At 51.5% G+C, this 25,829-nt stretch overlaps 1 protein-coding gene across 1 annotated transcript in view; it reads right to left on the reverse strand.

Annotated features, from left to right (window-relative positions):
- Positions 1–25,829, reverse strand: part of ZC3H3 (zinc finger CCCH-type containing 3) — a 127,308-nt gene that overhangs the window by 15,691 nt on the left and 85,788 nt on the right. The window contains exons 4-8 of the mRNA XM_085298709.1: positions 17,830–18,023; positions 11,889–11,973; positions 8,566–8,724; positions 5,095–5,164; positions 2,018–2,149 (exon numbers count right to left, since the gene is read on the reverse strand). Coding sequence (XP_085154835.1) covers positions 2,018–2,149; positions 5,095–5,164; positions 8,566–8,724; positions 11,889–11,973; positions 17,830–18,023 — 640 coding nt within the window. The remainder of the gene's footprint in view (positions 1–2,017; positions 2,150–5,094; positions 5,165–8,565; positions 8,725–11,888; positions 11,974–17,829; positions 18,024–25,829) is intronic.

Below are 25,829 nucleotides of genomic sequence, written 5' to 3' on the forward strand. Positions count from 1 at the left end.
GACACGATTGAAAGCTGGACCGAAAAGCCACCGCATAACTCACTGCAGAAGAGAATGGGCCACCGGCTCTCAACTACCTCAGAACCGCATAACCTCCACGCGTCTCAGAGCCCACCTTGGCCTGTTTATGCGTCCTTTTGGCAAATTCACTGGCTATCCCTTCTGAACTACGATCTCCCGCTTCAGTGCCTGGGGACTCTAACACGATGGTATCTTTGGTCTCCTGCAAGTTTGAGATGGCAACTGGGGGAAACAAAGTGACGGCAATATATACTGGTGTTCCCGGGACCCAAAAGAGGAACACTTGCTTAGCTAGCAAAATGAAGAAAATGGTCCACACTGAAAGGCAAACAAATGCCTATTAAATTAATAGAAACCAAAAAGACAAGTCCAACAGGACGGTCAGGAACATCCAYGAAGGTACCTAGGAACCTTCTCCTCTCCAGCGCTAGAAGCCATCCTCTCCAAGAGGCTAATGATACTACCACGAGAGCCAAAGCAGCACTGTCACAAGTTACATCTCACCCTATTTGTCCTCGTTGATCTCCCCCATACCCTTGGCACACCCAAGTGCGAAGCAAAACATCCCAGTTTAAACCAACCAGGAAGCACAGCACAGGCCTACAGTCACATTGGGCTTCCTATGGCACAAGAGGTCCTGGGAGAACGTCCTTCATCTCCAGAAGTTTCTGTTTCAAAAGCACTGACCTGGCATTTGAGAAAGGAATCAAGACACTTCCCAGTCAGGGTTCTGCCTATTGAAAGACTCTTTTTGGACAGGCTTTCACTCTAAGGAAACTGCCATGCTGCAGCAAGGCCACCCCAAAGGAATCTCAGAACTCTGGGCTCCCTCCAGGACTACGGAGCTGGTGCTCCAAGTCAGCCTTTCCGAGCATCTCCGTGTCACCTGGCACTCCAAGAGAAACAAAGACGCAGGTGCGATTCCTAAGTGGAGAAAGACCAAGGAATTTGGGGATTTTCATTCCCATACTGGCATGAGGCTAAGGCAGCTCAGGAGCATCTGCCCTCACTTACATCTGTCCTTCAGACCTCCATGCTGCAATAGCGCTTTCACAGAGACACGTCAAAAATAAAATCTAAGGAGGAAATTCTTGGCCAAGAGATGATGTTGCATGTTCAGAGTAACAGTCTAGAGAAAGCCTAGGACCAATCCAGGGTAGATCAACATGGTAGAGCAAGAGGCTACAGATCCACGCTTAACACATGTGAAAGACTTCATGTCACACTGACATCCGTCTTTACAAACTCCTGCCTTTAGCGGTGCACAGAAATTCATCTCTGCACAGAGCCGGCTACCGCAATTTGGCAGCTGCAAATTTACTTGCAAGGAAGGTCTGGCCCCGGCAGCACCCTGCTGCTCTTCGCCAGTCCATCACTGGCACAAGGAGCCCTTAAAAAAGACAGGTGCATGTTTAAGTAACTCTGCTAATGGCAGAAAAACACTTTGGCTTTTACTCAAAGTAGCAGAACTAACAGAACGACTACGGTGTAGTAACGAAATAGCAGGGCACGCCGGGACCCCGTGTCCCCGAGCCCCAGGGGGACGGCAGCGCGGTCCACCTTCTCCCTCAGCCCAACGCAACGGCCGCCCGGAGGAGGAAGCCATCCTCCAGGCCCCGGCAGCCACCACGGAGCAGCGGGAAACGTTACGGAGGCCCCGAGCGGCTCCTCCCGGGGAAGGACCGGCACGGCGACGGCGAGCCGCAGCATCTTTCCCTCGTTTCCTTTCCGCCTGCCTGTAAGGAAACAAAGCCGTTTTGCCCATAAACCTTCGGAAAGGCGCGGGACTGCTGTTCATCACGTCCAGGTGTTCGGCAGCTTCCAGCTCAACGGCTCCCTTCGGTGCGATAGCTCGCGCGAGAAACAGCTTGCGGATTACCAACGCGCTTCGCAAGTGGCGCCGCTGCCTCCCGCCGGCACTCCAGCCCCGCGCATCAATCACGGCCCCGCCGYGCCGGCGCGGAGAGGCACCCCGAGCGCCGGTCCCCTCTTCTACCTTTTCTCCCATGGGGCAGTAGCCTTTGAGGAAATCTTGGCACACTTCGGCTTTGCGGGACACGTAGACGTGGCTGTACGGGCAGTTGCTGTTGCTGCAGATCCCCTTCAGGAAGTAAGAGCACACCGGCATCTGCAAGGGCAGAGGACGATAAAACCATTAGCGCTTCCCCCCGCCACCGACTCGCGGAGATTAGGAGCCGTTCCAACGCCCAGGACTGAAATAAAACCACGATGCGCATAAAATAAATATACGCTTTTCGCCAACCGCTGATCCCAGAGGTATTTTTAGCTCTTCTGTTGGGCTCTTGCAATGCAGCTCCYTGACATTGCAGGGTCCCGCCGCATCCACGCGCCGGGGCACCCTTCGGGCTACCGCAGAGCCGGCGGGAAGGGCGAAAACCTCTCGACTCGGTACGGAGAAGGGACAGGGGAACCGTAACCAACTCAGGTGCCGCCCGGGGGGGGCCGCGCCGTGCGGCAGAGCCGTCGTCCCCTGCCGCGCGTCGAAGCGCCCCGCTAGCCTCGGKGGGGAGAGGAAAGCCGGCGGCCGCTCTCCACGCTCCTCCGCTTGCAAAAGGCACCGACCGCAGCGCGCAGCCGAGGACCCGAAGCCGCGTCTCCCCGGGGCGCTCGCGAGCCCCGCAGCGGAGCTGCCCTCCCCGCCAGCTGCTCTAACTCCAGACCAGTTGCCRGCCCGCTGCGAGACTTCAGCACCGGTAACTCGCCGGCTCCCGCGCGCAGCTCGCCGAGCCCGTTCCCGGCCGCCGGAGGATTAAGCCTCGCAGGCGGGAGCGCGCTTTTCCCAAGCCGCCGTCACGGCCCTCCGCTTTTCCGTGCCGCTGGAGGGAGGGGAAGAGCTCCCACCTCGGTCCCCRTCAACAGCACCTAAACGCAAAATCCGCCTCCTGCCCGGCACGGCGCCCAAGCCCCGCGTCCGCCGGCGCCGCCGCGAGCGTCCCCGAGCCAATATTTACAATTCTGCAACAAGCAGAGCCGCCGCCGCGGGAAAGTCCCTCACCCAGAAGGGCACGCTAGGGTTTAYAGCCGAATCGCCTCGCTGGAGAAAAAGAGGGAGAGAGGAACAGAGAGGGGAGGGGGAAGCCGGGAGGAAAGAAAACACAGGGTGCTCTAAAAGAGAGGAGTTTATTTTTAATTGTCTTTTAAGTGCAGGCATTAACATAAAGGACAGGGCTCTCGGGCTATCTCTTTTTTTTTTTTTTTTTTTTTGCTGGGGGTGGTGTGACCGTAAACGATTCCCTTACTGCAGTTTTTGATATAGCGCCCAAATTAGCTCTAATAAAAAGGGATAATAAAGCCAGCTCTTAGACAAAAATAAACTCCTCCTAGCTGTCAAGCCCGAGCCATTATCAAGAGGAAGCAGCGCTCTCATTTCAATTAACCTTGTTTGCACCCCGCTACGTCCACGCGAATAACAATAACATTAATCCAGGGCGCTGGTGCGCTGCGGCCCGGCCGACAGCCCCGGGCGGGCGCGCGCCCGCTCCGGAGGCGGCGCCTGCTGAACCCGCGAGCTCCACAGGAATCTCCAGATTGCTCACGGCGGAGTTTTCAAGCTCTGTTAGGGACAAAAATGCTGATTCGCCCCGACTTCCTCCAGGGGAAAAGCTGCGGGAACAGCAGCGGGCGGGCGGCCGGGCTCGCATGAGCCAGAGCCGCTTCCCGGAGCGCGGCCGCGGCTGGAGCACCAGCTCGGGGAGGGAAGGATTTGGGCGTTCGGGAGAGGGAAAAGCTCTCCGCCGGCTCCCAGCCGTAACGGCTGAATCCGCGCAGCCTTCCCGGGTAAAGCGGAGGGACGGAGGCACGGCACTGCCCCCCGGGGCGAGCAGGAGCAGGGCCTGCTGCTCCGGTCCCTCCGCTCCTAGCGGCTTCCGCCCGCAGCGGGACGCGTGGGGACAGCGACCCGAAGCCCCTCCGACGGCGCCGGGCGCTCCTGCGTCCCGCTGGGGAACACACTAAATACACGTGCRGGGCCGTGGGCGCCCTTCGCGGGCGGCCAGGCAACCGAGAGGGCGCGAGAGCTTTCCCCGAGCCGCCTCCTTCCCGAGGAGGGACCAAGCTTCGAAGGCTGGCGCCCCGGCGTGCTCCCGCTTCGCCCAACGGCCCGCGACGGCAGCTGATTTCCTGCCCTGTAGCTACGCTTCCCGCATCCCGAATCGTCCCGGTGCACCATACCTGGGTGTTCGGACACCGCGGCGCCGGGCAAGAGAAAACCACGGCTGCAAAGAGCCTCCGCTTCCACAACCTCCTCTGCACGAAGCCCCAGGCCAGRCTAAAACGCCTTCACGTTGGCAACGCTGGTGCAGGTTTCCCACTGGAAACGTCCTTGCAAGAGCGCCCAAAGCTTAAACGCAACGCACCCCAGCGCAGAGCCTGCAACTCGACCARCCTCACCTGGGCTTCAACGCTCAGGTCCCCAAGGCTACGTCCAGCTGGAAATCCCAATCCCTGAACGGAGGTTAACCCGCTAAACTGTCAGCTGAGAACCACTGAAAGAAAACCTCATTATTTTTCCACCTTTCCCCTGCGTCAAAAAACCCAAGAGCCCCAAGCACAGTGAAAACGACGGTGTAATCAAAAGCCCTTCAGCCAGACGGCTTCCCGTGCCATTCTGAAAAGCTTAATTTACGTCCCAAAGCTGCAGTACGGCACAACGCCCCTTCAGACTGCCATCGCGGGGCGATTTAGAGCGACGCGTGATCTCACGGAGGTGACCAAGGTGATYAGGTGCAGCAAACGCTCTCCCCGCGTTCTTGCTTGCTGCACTTCAAGCATCCCTCAACCCGGGACACGTCGCTGATGCTGCAAACAGCCCCAGGTGCCACAGTCCCAAATCCACCGCTTACTGCCCTGATCTCCCGATTCGAYGCTTTGGGCTGCTCTCATCATCGGCTCCGACCCCGTAATGAGCCCAAACAGCTCTGCAAGCAAAGCTACGGATGAACTGGACTTGAAACGCTCGCTAGCAGTGGCAGCCCTACAGCTGCCATCAACGCCACCTACTTGGGCCAGCTCTGCCGCAAAGCTGCAAGAGGTTCGTTGGGAAGCCGTACCAACCTTATCTTTGGAAACCTGGTGGGAGAAGGAGCAGGTCCCGTCCGTCTTCTTGCACGTGCCACGGAGAAACCTGCCAAAACACCGGAGGGGAGAGGGTTTAGAGGGAGATGGGGGGTAGGTCCTGTGCTGCTTGGGAAGCCCGAGGTGACCCCTTGCCGAGCCTGCTTGTTGGCACGCAGTACAATCCGGGCGAACGCACGTGCCTGCACCACAGTCCATCGCGACAGCCTGTTTCACAAAGCAATTTGGCACGTGTCTTTCCTCTCAGAAGATCCTTCAGAATCCTGAAGGAACCCGTGCTCTTTCTCCACTGTATTTGGCTGCTTATTAGTAAGCAGAGAAAGGCTGGAACCACGATGTTCGAAGAGGAGACTGGCAGGAAGAAGGTCCTTCCTAAAGGCCAAATTACATGGGATGCTAAATAAGGCACAGGGAGGCCAGCTCTGTGCTCAGGGACGTTCAGGCACAAGTGCCAAAGAGGAGGACCAGAGACAGGCACACATGAGACACCAAGATCCCAGAGCACGTGAAGGCATTTCGACTCCAAGCTCTCCCAGGAGCTACCACAGCGACAGCAGATGTTCAGATTGGCACAAGCAAGCTATGCACGGGATCGTAGAGATGTGAAAAGCAGCGGAAAGGACAGGGGAAGAAAAATGCAAGCGGCACGGGCGGACAGCAGCTAGGTGAGCAGGTCAGTGAGACTGCAGCAGAGCTGCATGCACCTCAAGACACCCAAATCTGGACAAAAAAAGGACAGCTTAAAACAGAASCCATTGAAGCAATTAAGAGATGATGGCAGAGAGCTAAAGAAAGGGATTAAAGCCATAAGGCACCAGGTAAGGTGACAAAAGACAGGGAGTAAATCACCAATGTTGTCTATTGATTCAAAGAAGCAGGGCAGGATGGAGACTCACAAAATCACATGTGCTATCAATYCCTAAAGGGCACAAAATCATAGCCAAAAACCAGACAAGGGTCACCAACATAAGCATAACCGAGGATCCAAAATGAGGCCGCAGTAGCCAGCATCCCTTGTCATCTGCGTCATCAGGAGTAATGCTGGCTAGACAACTTGGACATGTGCCTTGGTGCTTGTGAGTACACGGTGTGAGAGACTGAGTGAAGCCAAGTGAAATATCAAGTTTAAAAAAATTTGAAAAATAAATAAAAAAATCACCTTCCTCTGATATCATCTCACATTGAGTTTTGTGCACCACATGAATGACTTTGAGCRTAACAGTAATTTTAAGGAAAAATTATTCAAGGAGTTCATCAGTGGGTCTGGCTTTTCTACACTCTTTAAGCAACTAATAATATAGTTTAATCAAACGTTGGGCAGGTATAATGAGCTGGCAACATTAACCAATTTTCCTGTAATAAATTATCAAAATCTCTTAGCTGYGTGGTGTCATGCGCTGAAGGACTGGAAACCGTTGCATGGATCTGAGCAAGTTTACACACGCTCCGGCTCTCAAACACGCAACCTATCTCTGAGAAATGCTGCTAGAYAGAAATCGCCCAGGTGCATCACCAGGAAGATCCACGTCTACTGCCTGGCTGAGCCCTAGCACCAATTGCCTACTGCTGTTTTCTCCCAGCAGGCTGCGACCCAGCAGTTCCAGAGAGCCATCTCACGTGGAGGCTGCTGCCGTGGCTCTCAGTCCCATTGAGAATGGAAACGTGCTGCCAGGAGAGCATCAAACAAGTTACGATGGATTTATGCAGGGTTATACATGAAAGCAGGCTCCTGAGCAGATGACAACCCAGTGCAACCAGACCTGGACATTCCTAGGCAGCAAGATGAGGCCAGAATTTAGGAAAAAGGAAGGAACTAGCTTTATCTAGCAGCAACTAGGGATCATCCACCCACCAAAGAATAGTCAACASGGTTGGAAGTACCAACATGTACCCCATAACTTAGTCCCAAAATACCCACAGACCTAAAATTAGGAATGGGTAGGTCAAAGGCTTTGGAAACACGAGAGTGGCCAATTCCAACACTTTGTCCTGTGCTCTGTGGAGGGAAAGACGTTTTCCAAGAGCAGATGCCATCGTATCTTCTGCACTTCAGGCAGGTAGACCTTTTCCAGCCTGTGGATACAGATCCAGAGAGGCCTAGCACTGGGCTCTTCACTTCCTATCRGGGACCCTGATTTTCAGGCTAAAGCCAGTAGTTTTCAACCAGTACCCATAATTTCCTGCGGGTCCATGACYACTTCTGGGAGGGGGAGGGGGGGTTGTCAAAGGTGACCAAGGAAAGCAAATTCCCACATGCAACACGGCAGGTTATGGATGTGAAATGTCTAGAGGAGTCTGTATGYCTCCTGGAAAACTCAGCAGTCCACAAAAGAAGGAAAGTTGGGATGTAGCCATGCCACAGGGTAGGCTCTCGAGTCACTCAGCTAAAACCCACGCTGCTCTGACAGCCGCACCATCTACCCCTTTCAGCCACGCATGTGTTAACCAGGACCAACAAAGCAATTTCTTCTGGTCAGATGGACCCTTTGGGACCTGACTAAATATTTTGGCCTCAGTTTCTTCACCTGGAAAACTGTGACAGTATTTTCCCACCTGAATGCAATAAGCAAAYGACTAATAATTATTATTCTGATTATATTTAAGATCTGTTGTTTTGATACWATTACTAACTCTTAAAACACATGCCAATACATACTACTTTCATTCTTGGTTTTCGAGCATCTGTACTATGATATGGAAGCTTAYGCATCAGATGCAGTTGTATTGGTAATGGTATCTAGGTCCACCATGTGAATTAAATATTTCTGTAATCYTTACAGGCTGTGCAAAACAACTAAATTTGTATATTTAACTTCGAGTCTGTTGTGCAATGCTTAATTGGCATAAACAGCAATYTGTATATGTAAAATGCTGTGTAAATTCAGAGTAACATTATTAGAAGGGATTAAACGGATCATGACTCTCCAGTCTGGCAGGTTTGGATACAGAAGGGGGGGGGACTACACAGAGTTATAAATGGTGCCAAGAAGGCAGTTAGGGAACGATTATTCCATACTTCTCATAAAACAAGAATGAGGATGCATCCAGGACTGTGGTCAAGCAGCAGGTGGAGGAAGCACTTTACATGCAGTACATAATTCAGCTGGGCAACCCATTGCCATAAGCATGAYAGATTAAAGAAAGGACTACATGATAGCTTATCTGTAACCTCTAACAGCTGAAAACCCTACCAAGCAGCAGGGCTTGAATGGCAGAAGCTGGTAGGTCCCAGTCAGGAGAACGAACCTTCCCTGAAAGCCTCAGTTCTTGGTCCGCTCCTGTTGGTGCCCTCCAACTCAACAAGGTTAYATAGACCCTTGGCCTGCCCAGGACAGAAGTTTGGATGTTTCCCTGGGGAATATCACATGAGCAAGCACCAAAACCAACTGATACTCACAGCCTGGTCTGCTATAATAGACGAAAGCACGCGCTTACTGTGTCCCTCCATACCTGGTGCAGACAGCCACCTTCTCCGGATCATGGATGTAGGGGCAGCTCTCTCCACGATTACACTTGCCAAAGCGATTGTAGTACATACAATATTCCTTCTTCTTCTCTTTCTTCTGTTTGGCTTGACGAATGATGGCCAAACTCCGCTGAACAGCACGGCTAAACGGAAGGAGACAGACAGATTCATGTAACATCTCCAAAATCAGCGCAGCAACCTAATTCATACAATGATGTAGAGAAAACAGGGTGACAACACCTAAAATCACCAAGGAGCCCAATTTCCACTTTCCATGAATTTCCAGGAAATTCTCACCAGGCCATAAGCTCTTAAATCATTTTGATTTTTAGACAACTTTATCGTGAATCCTAAAATACTACAACGTCACCAATCTCCCAGGACACATCTGCATTTGGCACAGAATAACCCTAYGCAGCAGGGCAAGCTGTAGACAACTAGTTAGAAAGCACCTCTGCAGCCAAAGACCTGGGGGCCCTAGAGGACAACAAGATACCCCAGAGTCAGCCAGGTGTCCCTGCAGCAAAGACACCGACAGCATCTCGGGCTAGTTTAGCAAGAATGTGGCCAGGATGATGATGGAGTGGATTTTTTCTCCTTGTTTTGGCGCTTGTGAAACCACAACTGGACACTAGGTCCAGTCTGCGGCCTCCCAGTACAATACAGACAGCAACGGGCAGGAGCAACTTTAGTGGAAACCACCAAGATGGGTGGGGCTGAAGCACAAGATGCACGAGGAGAAGCCCAGAGGTGGTTTGTTCAGCCAGGAGAACAGAAGGTTAAGGGGGATCTTATTACCATCTGCAACTACTTAATRGGATAGTGTAGAGAAGGTGGAGCCAACCTCCTCTCAGAGAGACACAGTGGAAGGGCAAGAGCAACAGGGATAAGCAGGGAAATCCCTACGAGATACAAGGAAGAAGTCCTTTCCATGACGATAGCCAGACACTAGAGCAGTTTGCTCAGAGAGGCTGTGGGATCTCCATCCATGGAGATATACACACCTGACTGAATACGGCCCTGAGCAACCCACTCTACCTCTAATGGGCCTTGCCCACTGCAGGATGCTGGGTAGAGACTGCTAGAGATCCCTTCCCACCTCCACAACTGCGACTCTCTCCTAYGATTTTACGGGTATGGAGAGAACTTCCTGCAGATTTCAGGAACACAGYGAAGTTGAAAACATCCTTTCCTGTGCCAGGATCATAAGCACAGGATGACACCGAACAATTTAGAGGGTATTTCAGTGCCTGCTGCTGCCAGCTGGCTCGTTGGGCTCCCCAGGGCTATTCATGGGCTTCCAAGTGGGCACCTGCTTATTGACCTCAGAGAACGAGGGCCTGTGTGACAGCCACAGGAACACAAGGTAACACCAAACATCAGACAAGCTCCACATTAATCTCCTGGTACCACTTGAAGTTACTTAAGGATATCAGAAGTTGCTTAGCACACATTTTCCATAAGCTTCCAGCTGAAGAAGTAATTACCCAGCAGCTATAGAACTATATGTGATCAGGAGGAAGAGGGGAAACGGTGAGATCTGGGCTGAGGGCACACATTTGATCTCTCAAGAGTACAGATAATTAGATGGTACAGTAGGGTCGGCTCACATTTGCAGAGGACACTGTGGTCTGGATGGGGTGCGTGAAATCATTGCTTTAGATTCTCTGGATTTTTGCATGCATTGCTTCCTCAGAGACCAAGGATAAATACATATATATATATATGTGTGTGTGTGTGTGTGTGTGTATGCATATACAACATATATACGCATATATGTATTTCCATTGTCTGTCTTAGTTCTACTGGTGCCAGAACCACAGACCCATGGGTCACCACAGCCTTACCCATGATAAATGCCAGCTCAAGGAAACTATCTGGGGGAACACACATTTTTAACTCTAAAGTTATTAGCTGTCTGCAGCTGTCAAGTTAAAATGCAATGAGAAAAAAGACAACTTTATACAGCCAAACTATTAAATGTGGAAGGCCCAGCTCAACTTGCTCCCTACTTGAGCATCACAAGTGCCACCGATTCTTTCATYGGAAATGGCTTTTCTGCAGCCGTTCAGTGACTATGGAGTGGGGACAGCAAGCTCTACCATAAATTACCTGTTGGTACCTGCAGTGTTTCTGAGGCTAATACAAGATGAGCCATTATATAGCATTATAGGGATTTAGGAGGAGAAGGTTTCTTGGTATAAATTATGATGTTAAAAGAGGGCTCTCCCACAGTCGACACATCTGCTGCGTGTACTACCAGCTCAGCTGCCAGCACACAGACCTCCGCGACCGCCCCGCCAGCCAAGCACGCTAAGCGTTCCCAGCCTGGGCTCTACAGCAATTAATCCTGATGGCAAATTTTACAGTAATTGTTACTAGTGACACACAAAAATGTCAGGCTGGCTTTTCCAGATATCTGAGCAAGCTCTGCCTGGATAGTTAGAGAGAGGAAGTAAGGACAGGGAAGGATATTATTAATCATTTTGGCTTTGCTTTTGGCAAACGGATAAGTTATTCTTTAACTACTGCAAAGGATGACCACATTTTACATCAAATATGTGTACTAAGYCAGGGACATGTGATGGACTACGCAACAGTGCTGGAAATCGTTACTGAGGTGCTCTATGTCAGGAGGGGATACGATAAAATAGAGCTGGAATCTGGTATTATATATGCGTATAAACACATCTGGAACAAATGCTTCTGGAATTAATTTTAGTCTGCTGCAGTTAAGGGGGGCTTGTCTGCAAATGATTGCACTTCAGTGCTGCGCATGGGTCGCACAAAGGAAAGGAGAGGCAATGAGAAAGCCAGCGGGGCGCTGCACAGCTGGAACGGCAGGCTATGGCAGGGAGCCGAGACAGCAGCGCGCACAGGTTTTTCTGGGATCAACCACGATAGGCATCTTTGAGGAAGGGGAGGGGGGGAAAAAAAAAAAACAAACCCACCACCTCCAGCAAAGTACCAGAATAGAGAAGCCAGTGATGATGCTGCCCTTCAGAATGGCAACCTCAGCTTTTGGGGAGAGGGACTTGCGGAAGGGGCTGGAGCAGGATTTGAGGTTCTTTGCCCAGAGGAAGGTGTTGATGTCCTCACTAACCTTTCACGAGGGCCCTTCAAAACTGAACCTGGTCTTTCTGCTTAGCTTAGGACCACTTTGTAGCAGAGAGTGGGAGAAAACCAGAGGCCCGTCAGCCAGAGCCCCAYCAGCCAGGTAAACGGCTGTGTATGAAGCTTCCTACACCATCGCGAGCAGGCGCTGCGGCCGGCGGGCGAGCGGGCCGTTGTCCYGGGGCGCACAGACCTGGCAATGTAGCGGCTCGTGGCTGATCTGTTGAGGCAGCTGGACGGAGAGTAGCCAGGACTGCTGGGCGTAGAAGTCAACCTCGCTGGAAGAAACAGGAGAGAAAAAACACAGACACATTCACGACTGTTCGTCTCTACAGGAATTCACGCGGTCCTTGGTACATGAGCAATCGATGCACCTCTCTTGCTTGGAAAAAGGCACTAAAATCACAACATGCTGGAGCAGAAAGATGCTAAAAAGTTCAAACAAAACTCTACTGAACCCCAAGCACAAGTGGACTTCTAGAGTTTTGAAGAATTTTCCTGTGTTGGCAAAGAAAAGTCTGTGCGCCACCAAACCTACCCTCTGCCAATCTGCCCCAGCYGAGCTCCATCCTCACTCAGTGCCTTTTGGGGGCAAACGCTGCTTAGGAACACCAGGCCTGGCACATCATCAAGCAAATGTGACCATCGGCCCCGTGTCCATGCGTGCCGGGCAACAGCCGTCGCCTTCGGAGAGCGCTCGAGTGCTTTGCTGTACAATCAACGTTGTCCAGGAGCAGCCAGAGGAACCAACACYGTAGCAGGATTTTCACCCAATTGCGGAAGCCAGAGACGAAGAAAAAAAACTTTACAGCAGCTATTGCCCTTGCTGAATGAGGCGTTGTTTCGCTCCGTGGTCCAAACCAGGCCTTGGCATCTCCTTGTAGGAGAAACCTGGCCCCTGCCCACACCTCTCGCTGGGAGCACGACCGCTACTGTCAGCTAAGATCAAAGGATACAATCATATCAAACAAAGGAGAGCAGCAAAGCCACGTTATTAAAAATAAACCAAAGCCACGTAAAAACCGTTGAGAGGACGGGAAGTTTGCCGTGCTGGACGGCCAACGCGCCTCTTGCCCCCGAGGGAGCCGCCCGCGAATAAACTCAAGGCCGCGACGCGGTCTCAACGCCCGGGAGCCGCTGCAAAACCGGCTGCCGGTGAAGCAAGCAGGGGTGCGGACAGGCGGCGTAGCAAACGCTTCCTCCCGCRTGGGCGGCTCAGGAGGCAGCGGGAACAAAAGAAGAAAAATTAAAAAAAACTTAAAAAAGGAAAAAAAGAAAAGCTGCCGTGGAGAGTATCAAAGAACTGCACATTAAGGGCTTTTTCAGTGATTGCACGCAGCACAGCGGCAGTACGCTTGATATTTTATATCCTGCACRGGGGACAGGTGTTTTTCTCTTTCTTTTTTTTTAAAAAATGATTTAGTCGCTTGGAGGTGCATCATCTGTAAGGAAATACGCAGGCCGTGCAAAAGGGGCCGCGGCTCGCCATGCATCACCCGGCCCCGACGCCGCCTGCGCCGGCGGCTCCCGGCGTTAGCAAGCGGCAGCGCTGAAAAGCGATCGCCGGAGCCAGCCCAGCGGCGCGGCGCGGCGCGTCTCCCCGCGGGGACCGGGAGCTGTCATGTTCATTAAATGCATGATTACAGCGATGATTAATAGCGGGGCCTGAAGCCTAACTCCTTTTTTCTTTTTTTTTCTTTTTTTTCCTTTTTTCCCCTCCCCGCTCCTCCGAACGAACCAGATCGTTTGCACCGCGGCGCAAAGACTTCCGAAAGCGAAGCCCGAGAAGGCCGGCGAGCCGGGCAGCGCAACGCCCCGCTCCGGCGTCAGGCAGCGACGCGCCGGCGTCGAGCCGCGGCGCAAGGGAAGCGGCTCGCGGCTCTCGCGCGCCCCGGCTCCGAGCAGGACCACGCGCGTCGGCGGTTCCCGCGCCGCGGCGATGCCACCGGGCGCCTGGCGCGCGCCCGCGGGAACCCCGCGCGCAACGAGGCGCCGTCGCACGCGTTGAGCCGCCCTCGGCCCCAGCGGAGCACCCCGCGGCACACSGCACGCAGCGCTCCCACGCATTCAGTGTCCAGAGCRTTTCCCATCTCCCTGCTATCCCAAACACCGAGCTCCTGGCACCGGCAGGGAGCGGCGGAGTCGGTTTTCCTGCTTTTAAGTGCACTTTGCGAAGCGTTTAGASGCAGAGCGCTCAGCCAACACGCAAAGGCTTGCACACGGCAAGGGCGCGCAGGTCTCGCACCCCGCCGCCACAGCCGTCCTGAAGCAAGGTAAACGGACGTGTGTCGAATCCATCCTTGCAAAGGAGGGCAGATTACGGCTGCAGCCCAAAAGACAACACAAAAACACCGACGCGCACCAGGAAAGGGAGGTTTAGGGTTATAAAGCGAGCGTGCCAAATAGCAGGGGTAAGACGACTCCTGCAAAAGCACAAACATCTAAAAAAACAGGGAGATTTGTATTTTATAGTAAGCAAACCCAGAAGGGACCTACAGTCCCAAAGCAGGACTCACTAAACCTGCTTCCCCCCACCCCAAAAGACAGGTYGCGGAAGGAGKGCATAGACATGATATCTTCGGGGARAGAGAGGGAAGGACGGATGGGGGAGACTGTGTCTCCTCCGACACAGGTCACACTGGAGCACTTCCCTTCCCAGCATCGCCTGGCAGATCTGGCCCTACCAGCTCTCGCCAGGGTTCGCCGCACAAGGACGTTGTGACTTGGCCAAAGCTGAGGGAAAGCTGCTTCGCTGGGTTTCGCTGGGGCCTTTCTTGGGATTCAGGTTTGCATCTTCCCGAGAGCCTCACTTTTTTCCAACTGAGAATAAAAAGAGGAAAAAGTATTTGCAGGAAGTCCAAAGCTTGCTGGTCCAGTCTCACCCCTTACTTTTTACCAAACCTTTGCTTCTCAAAGCAACTTTAGGTCACTCATGCAAACTAAAACCCTTGAAGATCACTGCTCTTTCCTCACAAGGCACAACTCTTCTGCAAGTTGCTTGCTAYGTGCCAACACTGGTGAGATACGTGGGGAATCAGGAGGAGCAATTGCATTGCATCTTTAATTACAGACAAATCCAACAGTTAAAAGGTTATGTCGGATGCATATTCCCCCCCAACACTTCCCTACAAAGGTGGGACCAAGTGTTCAATAAGCTGTAAACAAGTGTTGTTACGGAGAGTAACTATCGAAAGGTCCCGCCCGCACGCTCGCTCTTGTAGGCGCAATCCTCTTAGAGCCGCAACAATCACTTTTACAGGCGGAGGAAGTTACGGCGACCGAGAAGTCAGGGTGTTCGCCCCTGCCCTGCGCAAAGCTCAGCACAAGCCCCCAGGACTGGCCGCTCACGGAGTCTCCTTCCTCTGCGGTGAAAAGGTCCRACAGGCAAGCGAGGAGACCAAAGCTCTCGGTCCCTTGCTGCTGTAAGGCTCCACAACACCACGGATGAATTTTGGTTGTCACCTCTTTCACCCACCACATGGAAAAATCAGACCAGGACTYGCGTATCCTGGGTTAACCAAAGCACCGTTACCAGATGGGTGCTGGTGGCATGGCACTGAGGAGCACGCAAAGCGAATGGYGCCCACCGTGTCTCCTTGCTCACACTTAGGAGACCACCTGGAATCCCCCCAGCAAAACTCCAAGGGCTGTGCTGCTGCCCCAATTTGCAAAAGTCCCCGTCGGATCTACGGCTCAACCCTCCTCCCCAAAACTGCATTCGGGACTGTTTGGTCTCCTAGCACCTAAATGGATCCCCCCAATGGATCTACTGAAAATTAGGCAGAAGCTGGAGTCATCAAATACATCTCCTCACTGCAAGGCAGGACCACCTTTATTTACRTCCTCCTCAAGCAGAAGATCATGTAACCTGTCCTTTACAAATCCCAATAATAGGGATGTCCCAGTCAACCCAGCCAACTTCCTCCAGCACTTTCTAATCCTCAATCTTTAAGACCTCTCCTCCAAACAAGCATCAAACCCGCACCTTGCCACAGTTTCAAGCCCCTTACTTCTTGGCTGATCCACCTGGCCATGGAGAACACCTCATTCCCTTCCTTTACTCAGCTGTTTATGAATATCAAGGCCATCTTCTCCTCTTTAGATGGAGGAGACCCAAGTCCTTCACTTTTCTAGCTGCCATCTCGCTCTCCCTTGGACCATCCAACCGGCGTGACCCTGCCCTGAAACCAAGTCCCCAGAGCTGGRGCCAGTGATCCATCTAACATCTTCCAATGCAGACTACAGCAGAAAGGTCCCTGCCCACATCTCAAGGGTTTCACTCCTCCTTACACACTCCAGCAAGATCTTCTCTGCCTTTGCCAAGCCGTGTTACTGATTCATCACTAGATGATGTCCTAGAGAGGCTGGCCCTTAACAGCAGGACTGCCCACAACTTGGATGCTCTCCTTGTTTTTTTGCAGCTGATTGCTCCTGCCCCAAGGGAGGTACATTGGACCCATCTCCCTTAAAGGACATCCCATTTTTTCAGGCCGTTTTTCCTATTTCTTACAATTGCTTTGAATTAACACACCTCATAACAACTAGCAGCAGCTCTACAGGAGAGTCTCCAGAGCTACTTAGAAGTTAGTGCCTGATCCAATGGACAGGCAACAGGAGTTAAGAGGTTCAGAAACTCTGGAAAATCCCACTGCTTTGCTAGTAGCAAAGCTCTCGGAAATCCAACATTGCTGAGACCGAGCTTTGCTTGGTCTACCAAGTCCTGAGCTGGCTTTACAGACTTTTTTCCCAAGTCTTCAAATGCCAATTCCTCCCCATCCTCCTCCAGATGCAGCAGCAAAGCCCAGGATTAAMAGTTTACAGGCGGGATCACGGACTTCTGCGCGGGCCGTATGGACACACAGGTGCACATCCCTWCTCGCAGAGGCAGCAGCGAGGAGGACGTTGCGTGCTACGTGCCCAGGTAGCCATTGAAAATTTGTTCCGAGGAGGGTGAAGGGGTGCAAACAGCAGCCGCAGCTTTGGCCTCGCGGTGCTGTCGACTCTCCCCTTAACGCTCTCCGGAGGGAAACTACCTGCAAACAGAGCTTCAGCGAGTCTGCGCCCCTCTGACCCACGTGGCACTAGCATCTCTGCCATCATCTGCACGCGTCTTCGTTTCCCTGCTGCAGGGCCCTGGTGACTAATCCTTGCTTTAAGCTAAATCTCTGCCGCCAGAGGCGACGTGCACGAAGTGTTCATCACCGCCAGCGCTGCCCTCTCATGCCGCTCACTGGCTGCACACACGTGGTAGCAGGAACTTAAGTTACTCCTCACGGCAATGTTGCTGCTTGCTCCTAATCCTCCTCGTGTTTCTCAGACTCCCCGAAGCCGCCACTTTCTCCCACTGTCGGGATTTTTGTGCCCACCCAAAGCTCCTTCCCTCCCTCCYGCGCTCCCTAATCCAGTTCTTCAGGGGACTGTTCAGGAGAACCAGCCCAACTGCCTTGTCCAACGGCTCCCACCGTGACTGCCTGCAAGGAAAAGGGGCAAGAAAAGGGAAACGAGCCATCGATCTCTCGCATTTTCTGTCCAGGATGCTCCACTGCGCTCGCACAAAAAGAGGCAGACATACCATTTGGGGCGCTGCCCCTCTCGGAGGCACTGAGCTATTTCTTCCCTCTCTTCCTCCATGCTCCTCTGCTGCATGTGAAAAGACTCGGGCATTAAAGTGCCTCATTTGTATCATCACTCATTAATATATCCTGCTCTGCCAACTTTCCAACAAAAAAATAAAACCCCAAATAATAGCACATAGMCACTTGCTTTGTCTTTCCCAGCGTGACTGTCCCCAAAGCTCATCGATAAAGCACACACGGAGCAAAACGTATTCAAGGCCCAGGCAGAAACTCAAAACAACGCCAGTTACAGCCGGCATCAGGTACAGCAGGAGCAGACAATGCTCCTTTCCGCCCCCCGCCAGAGTCAACAGGCAAGACTCGGATTTACCTGAAGATAAATGTAAAACCAGCCACCACGTCAAAACGATGATGTTGCATGGTCACCTGCAGAACGAGCCTCCTGGCGCTCACAGGTCAATAGGAAATGTAATTTGATGAGCGCAACGAAAAACTGAGTTTTCTTAAGCCAAATCATCGTCTTCTTACCGTGGACCAGGACAAACAGCCAGCGCTCACCTGCTCTGCCGGGGCTCTTGGTGCTCTGGTCTCTGGTCCGGCCGGGAGTGCTGGAGGTCTTGGAGAGTTTGTTCGCCGACACCCTGTACATCACGCCGCCGATGCAGCGCAAGCCTTTGCTCCGCCACCGCTGCTGCATTTGCTGCGACTTGCTGCTCGGCGGCGATGGGCGCGTTTGGTTTAACCCCGGGGATCTGCAAGGGAAGGAGATGGACAGGAGGTAAGCACTGCACCCGGGAAGGCATCGCAAGAGGCTGCTGCTTCACGGACAAACCCAAGGCTGCGAGAAATGTGCAGATAATCTCCCTGCTTAAATCTGGTACAGGACGCAGCGCCAGATGGCGGAGGAAGAGATCTCTAGTTTTACAGAGAGAAACCAGAGATGCTCTCGCTCCGGACAGGGAAGAAGCTCTGATTCCCCACTTCTTCCAGCTTTCACAGCCAGAGCTGATGCCCTAGATCTCCACAGATGGGCCCACAGGGTCCCATCAACTCAAGATCCCTTCGCTCGCAGATCCAGGCMCATCAGCAGAGAAGAAAGAAATGGGCATTGGTAACACCACAGCCAGGGAGAGCAAGCAGGAACGTGGGACCTCCCCTGAGCTGAACTGACCTTAACGGAGCCCCTCCAGCTTTGGGATTTTTAGAGTTACCTCCAACCCCGGTTCTCGCAAAGGTTTTGCTGCAGTGGCCCAAGACTGCTGCTATCCCCCATCTATTGCTGGGGACGTAGCACCTAGGACGGAGCCTGGGACCCAAGTAGGGCAGCGGGCAAATTTTGCAGCAAGGGAGAGGGTCAAGAGTCGGGACAGGACCCTCCTTCCACCCTCGCAGCCGGCTCTGGAGCTGYGATGCTGCCACGTACATCGGCGCCGATACGATCGTTCTGAACACCCGCCTGCTCCGTCAGGCGGAGGACAGCTTGCCCCAGGGACCGGTCCATCCTGCACGGGCTCGTTTGCTGCGCCAACCCACGCAGGGCACAACCCGGCTCTCGCTGCGCGCCGCCGCCTCCCTCCCGAGCCGGCTCCTTTCCSTACGTACGCTGTTAAGCAAACAGCGCCCTTCCAGCCAAAGCAAATCTACTCCAATATCAGTCGTCTTAGCCGTTTAGCGCTAATCCAAACAGTAATTTGTTTATGCAAATCAGAGCTCTAATTTTGTATTAGTACAAACTATGCTCATAATGCTATTAGCTGAACGTACATAAAGCGCGCATTACTGAAGAATATCTGTAAATTAAGGCTTGCTATCCTATCAGCAGGATGCAAGCCCCGGAGAGCATTACCTTTAAATGAACATGTGCCGCAAAGCAAAAGAGAATTGTAAAATGTAATAGTTACATTTCTTTGCGCTAAGCCTGACAGCCTAGTCGTTCAGCGGGGCGGTTGCCACTGGCTACCGACCCTCGCAGGAGCGCYGCTCCGCGGGGAAGCGCTGGCCCGTCCGGGCACGGCAGAGCCCCGGCTACGGGTTGAAAAATTCGGCATTGCTCCTGAAGCATCTCCCAGCCCCTCTCCGCTCCTGGGGTGCCAGCGAAGGAGGGACACCAGCGCCCGGGTTGGAGGGGAGGGGAGGGTGCAGGCAGCTTCACTGCCACCCAGCGCCCAGGCCAGCTTTGCCTTACCCCGGGGGCACGCAAATTTAACGGGAGCCGAGGCTACAAACAAATCCACATCGAGTTCCTAACTAAAAAAAAAATAGTAATAAAAATAAAAACATGCCAAATAAGTAATAAAGAACAAAAAAATACATCAAAAACAGAAAAACGTTGGAATATATTAAAGCAACAACAAGTGCTTTTTAGGGAAACTCTCCATCTAGAAAACACCACCAGGGCTTATTTTGCATGGTGAAAAAAAAAAAAAACCCAAAAAAAACCCACCCTCTCGAAAGGAGCCGTAAGCCGCCCCGATAAGCCCTCCCGTCCGCCCGCGCCGGCCCTGGACACGAGGCCCTTGCCATTCCCGCGCGAGCGCAGGAGCCCCCCGCGCGCCTGAGGAGCGCTGCCAGCCGGCCACAAGGCCCGCTCCGGCAGGAAATTTCATTAACGCCACAAAATAGGAAAGGTATTAAGCGTGGATAATGAAGGCCGGAGTGTGAACAGTGCCTTCAGATAGTCTTCTTTCTCGCCTTTGTAACGGGAGCCATGAACTTCCCCTTCAAATCCATTTCTAATCCATTTGAAATACTACAGCAAATTATCTCCCCTTCAGCCCGAGAGCGGCCAGCCAATTTACTCCGAATAGCGGTGACGACGCGCCAGGATTTATCGCCRTAACCTTGACGAGGCAAGGGCGAGGGTCGCCGCCCCCACCGGGCTCCGGGTTGGATTCTCCCGAGAAACAGGGCAGGAGGAGGCCAGCGAGAGGGGACAAAAATAAATAAATAAATAAAATCCCGGCGCCGGCGCTGTCCGTGGTGCCTGCACCGAGCTGGGCGGCCAAGTCACGCTCAAGCGCCCGGGCGCCTTCGCCGACGTGTATATATACTAAATAGGAAAACAAAAAGCAAACAGCAACAAAAAAAGAATAGTCAAGGTCCCCAGGGCTGGCAGCAGRATCTGGGCTTGAAGGTGCTCCTCGAGCCATCAGCTCTCCACCTCCTGCAACCTCTCCCTGCCCCACCACCAGCTCCTTGAACGCCCACACGCATGCTCATCTCCACAGCAGAAAAGAAACCGGCCAGTAAAATAAGTTTTTTGGGGTGTGTGTGTGTGTGTGTGTGTGTGTGTGTGTGTGTTTTAAGCAAATTTATGTTCTCAATATTGCTGTCCTCAAAATAAAGGTGTTGGATATCAAGTGAACACTCCCAAATTTAAGACCTGATTTATTTAATGCAGTTACAAAACTTGTGGAAGTTAAAGCAATAAAAGTTTGCTTTTTATTTTTTTAAAATGAAAAAACAGAAGGCAGTGAAATGCTGGCTATTAAAGTTTGTCTCAGCAGGCACCCAAAAAAGTGCTTCCTCCGTTTCAAATCATGTACTCAATAATTTATTCAATATTTATTCAAAGAGTTCAGTCCAATGACTACGATATTTCAAGTCAAGAAAAGTGACTGCAAGTTGAAAAGTAGCAAACCATGCTTCCTCCTCCAATATAGAAAACGCCAACGAATGGGATCCACTGGCTTTAAAAATAAAAGCAATAGTGACCGGCAATAGTGAGAACTGATCTACAAACAATTCTCCATTTTTAATGGTTCAAATTACGAAATCCGTGTTCAGAAGCTCAGTTCTGAGTCCTGGGCGTCCAGCACATTTAAGATGATCTAAGAAACACTCTCAAAAGCTATCTTAGTTCTGTTCAATTGAACCTGCGTCTCCCTTCAAACGCAGCCTGATGCTAATCTCGAGGAAAAAAAAAATCCAGCACAGACCTCATTTACCACTTGCTAAAGCTGAGAAAAATTATGAACCACAATGAGCACATATTAAGCTACATAATCGCCTAAATAAAGACGTACCTATATGACAAATTCTCCTGACTTACAAAGGAAAAATAGTTGCCAGTGTATTACAACGGTTATCAAGCAATAAAGGCTTCACTCGGAAACCAGYTGAGGAACAAAGATGTGGAACAAGGTGAAAACCAACGGTTTAAACCAAGAGTTTCCATCTTGCAGATTTAAATCACYATTAACTTCTGCTACATAAATCAGTGCCATCTGCAACAGGGCCACCGGGCTCCCTCAACAGTCCYGGCAAAGGCAGGAGGAAGGACCTTGGACACCTCTGGCCACCTCCAACATCTCTGGCCACCTCCAGCATCTCCAGCCACCTCCAATGGGATGGAGGCAGGCAAAGTAGCAGCAGCTCTATGGTCCCAAAATGAGGTTTCCAGAACGAGTAGGAGAGAAAAATGTGAAGGCTGATGAAGGATGCACTGAGGAAACTCGACAAAAGTAGAGGAGGACATGAAGGCTTGGGAAGGAGCATCTCCAGCCTCTGAAACACTGAGATTTGGGGCAAAAAGTTTTCCCTCGCTAGCCGTTGGACTAATGACTTATTATTATTATTATTATTGCTCTCCTGCGTTCCCAGAGCTGGTGTGGGCCATTTTCGGTGAGGCAGACACGAGCCGCTCTCCTCCCCTCGCCCACAGCAGCCTCCCAGTGCCATACCGCGGCCACGCGCAAGCCAGGCTTTAACGCCCGCCGCTGCAAAGCCACCAGGCTCATCTGTGAACGGTACAAACTGCCTTTGAAACGTATCTTCACGTACTCAGCTGCTTTCAGCTTGTCCCCCGCACGCTCCTCGCCCAAGGAGCACTATTACTATTACCCAAGCCATCTAAATGGATTTCTTCTTCCCAGTTCAACCTACTGCTTAATCCCACAATCAAAACTATAGCAGTCATTTTTACGGCTGCATGTTATATAACAAACATTTGATTATACCTGCAATGCAGGGCTGGGTTTTATCTTTCTTTTTKTGTGTGTGTGGTTTTCACATCTTCCCCATCCCACAAGTATGACACTTCCTCACAGCCCTCATCCAAGCTGCAGAAGTTCCCTTCCCAAATAATTACACTCTGAACGAGGCAGAAAAGGGAATAATCTTGCAYTCTTCTCGCAGCGCCTTCTCAAAGGGGCTCCTGCAAAGTAACCAAATCGCATCTCCACCAGGAGGCTGGCTGCTTCCATTATATTTTTTTTTTTTTTTTTTAAACAGTCGGACAAAAAACATCTCAGAGAGGAGAAGCAACTTGCTCAAGGTGAGATGCACTTGCAGAAACTGCACTCCATGTCCCCTTTTTAGGGGCTTCCAGCATGCTCCTCTGCCCTGAAAAATGTACACACATCATTTTTTGCAATTTTTTGCCCAGAATATTCCTAGCCACAACAAGCAACTTCATCCCAGAGAAGGCAACCAGGTCAGTTTAAGTCAAGGCTTCAGTTCACTAGTGTGGTCCCAAAACATCTTACTGTCTTTCATGAAATATTGATACCTGATGAAKGATGATAGGTAGGGAGTCTGACACAAGCCAGGCTTGCGTTAAACTGGTGGTGAATATTTGCACTCCAGAAATAATGAATAAAAAGCAGGTTAATCTATGCAACTTTTGTGGGATTTGATAAGTGTCTCTGCAGGTTTCTAGCTCGTGACTCTGGCTGTCGGTGTCAATCCAAGGTCAGGTTGCCCCATAGCRCTCAATTGAGTTTAGCCGGTGGCCCGTTTGCAAGCAGATCCTGGACCTCGAAGGGCAACTAGAACACTCTCMCTTCTACACCAGCCCCCAAACCACCCTGAGCGCTAAGACTTATTCAAAATGTTGCATTTTGACCCTGCTTTTAACCATGTTTTTGCCCCACGCCACCCATACAGCCTGGTAAAAGAGAAACTAGAAGCACAACCAAAAGCATAAATATCGCTCTGAGATGGTTACTGAAAATTGGAGAATTAGGCTTGTAAAAAAGTCTAACTAGGTCTGCAGGAAAAAAAAAAAAAAAAGTTAGAGTTTGGGCTACACACAATTCATAGGCAAGCCAGGAGCAAGCTTGTGTCCTCCAGGGAGAGCTCCAACCAGGAACAGTCAGGGAAAGAGTACGGCTCTCGCACGCAGCGTGGCTCCYCATCCAGCGAGTCTGCTGGTCGCATGCTATGACCCAACTTTGCTCCCATCGGATTGRTTTTGATTTCTCTCTTTTCAGCTCCGCATTAAGAGGACATTTCCGTTTCATCTCCCTMTTGCTCCCAAGAAAAATTCCAGCGACGGCTTTGCAGTGCATTTGGCAGCCTCACAGTACACCACCGCTTCCACAGCAGAGCCCAGCTGGAGAGCTGGCCTTGCCATCTTGCCTCCTTGGCAAGGACGATCCCTATGCCGTAGTGTTTGGAAAACACTTAAATCACACCAAAACTGTCCAAAGCACAGAGCAGATAGAGTTACTGCCTCCAGTTATGGAGAACAACTCCCTCGATGGCTTTGAGACCAGAAGGAGAATCCGAAAGGATGAAGGCAAGACCACAACGTAACCCAAATCAGTTGGATTTGGGCTCTCCGAGATTTAACCCTCACATCTCAGAGGGCAATGTATTTACCAGGTGACTATTGAACCTGTGGACTGCAAAGCCCTTTTAGACTTCCAAAGYCAAAGCGCCAGGAACCTTTCCCACGTGATTAGGCAATGCCCCTACAGTACCGCACACAAATAGCATGAACCAACTTCGGTACCAGAACGTACCATCATTGCAGATGCACTCACACCAGTTGAAATAGGTGTAAAGATCCTGGCTTTGGTCAAATTGGCCCAACCACACACCTAGCCCAACCTTAGATGGGCAATTTGGCAAAGCAAGCCATATGTGGCATCCTACGAAACATCTCCCAATGATATAGCCCCTATAGGAGGAGGAAGAAACTGAGCYGGTGTGATCAGCGCCAACATTTCACCTGAGGCTCTGTATCTGCTTACGGTGTCGCTTGTTGGTCAATAACAGCCAAAGAGTGTACGGGAGGTTAATGGCTTGAGCAGCAAAAACAAATTGAACGGAGCAAATAACCTTTAATGTCCCATGACGTGTTCAGCTTCCCGACTACTACATTGCCTCTCTGGCCCCTTTATCGTCAATGACCATGCAAGACAGCAGTATGTCAACAGGCCTTCTACAAAGTCTGCAATCTTCATGCCGTTTTCCCTGCCCCTGGCAGCGCTGCGTACAGGCTGAACTGTGTATTTAGGTTAATTTATGGTAACGTTATAAATTGTTGTTAAGAAGGGCCCCTTAAATTTATGCTCTCTTGGAAGATACTTTCGCCCAATACCACTGCGCTCCCCAACACCAGCAGGCCAGTGGACAGGTCTGCACACTGACAGGGAACCCAGGTTAGCTACTTAGTACCTTTTTTTTTAATGTTTTCCCCCATGCAAAGTATGGGCCTAATATTATACGAATGCCCAGCGTCCTATATCTGCTTCCACCACTCATCTCCATGCTCTCAGCTTTGCAGCTCCTACGTCCTCAGTGGTTTCACCACTTCTTTTCTTCTATGAGCTAAAAGGAAAGGCATAGTCCTGCCTGGAAGTGCTCACAACACCAAAGGATCAGATGAGACAGCAAGAGAAGAGACTGCAAGAAAACACTGTGATGCCAGTGGGGTCCATCATGGAAGGTGGTCGCCGCGTGCCAGCTGCCTCCCGTCCTTGGCCATGGTGGAACCACCGTGGACGGGGTATATTAAATTAGGGTCAGTTAGTGGCGCTGGAGCGAGTGCTGTGCTCCAGACGCAGGGGATGCGGGGCCCGTGGGCCCCCACCATGGGACTGCACCCAGGAGTGCCGCACGCCRAGCACCATGGGATTAATCCTGCCAGAGCAACTGCTGCTTTCTGCAGCCTCCTCACTTGCAGAGCCCTCCTGTTACAGCCGGGGAGGATTATTTCAGAAGGTTATTGACTGAAGGTTTAATTATTTGGGGATAACAAGAGAGTTTTCCTGTTAATTCGAAAGTGTAGCTAATGCCTCGAGTTTAATTGGCCTCTCCTTTTCTAATACAGCTGGCATTGAGTAAGTAGACATCAGTGACAGAGAGACAAGTGAAAAACCATCAGTTGTTAAAGTCACCAAAATAGTTTAAGATCATACTTGTCACCAGATGCATCAAAACCTCTGTCCCTAAAATAAGACTAAATAAGATTTCACGGATGCGCAGGGGTTGTTTCTGGCTTTAGCACACGGGTGAATCGCATCGGTATTGCGCAAATACAAGCGTCTCCGGTCTAGGATCATTTTTTCCTCAACATGTGCCGCTGCATCAGCAGATTTCCGGAGCGCTGTGGCTCCTCCTTCCCTGCTTGCGAGCAAGGACGGGGAGATGAGATAGAGACCCTTCCACAGAGCCAGTGAAGCTTCTTAAGACACTTTTGGCCAGCATGGCCAGAGGGTGCACCCCACTAAGCACATCGCCCCAAGGTAGGGGCTTCTACTTCTGCTCGCTGCAAGATCTGCCAATACTTAAGGAACTGCAGGCCTCTGTGTGTAGTCCCTTAAATCACT

This window comes from Rhea americana, unplaced genomic scaffold, assembly GCF_003343005.1.
Source record: "Rhea americana isolate MKP2758 unplaced genomic scaffold, rheAme1 scaffold_140, whole genome shotgun sequence".
Classification (NCBI taxonomy): domain Eukaryota; kingdom Metazoa; phylum Chordata; class Aves; order Rheiformes; family Rheidae; genus Rhea; species Rhea americana.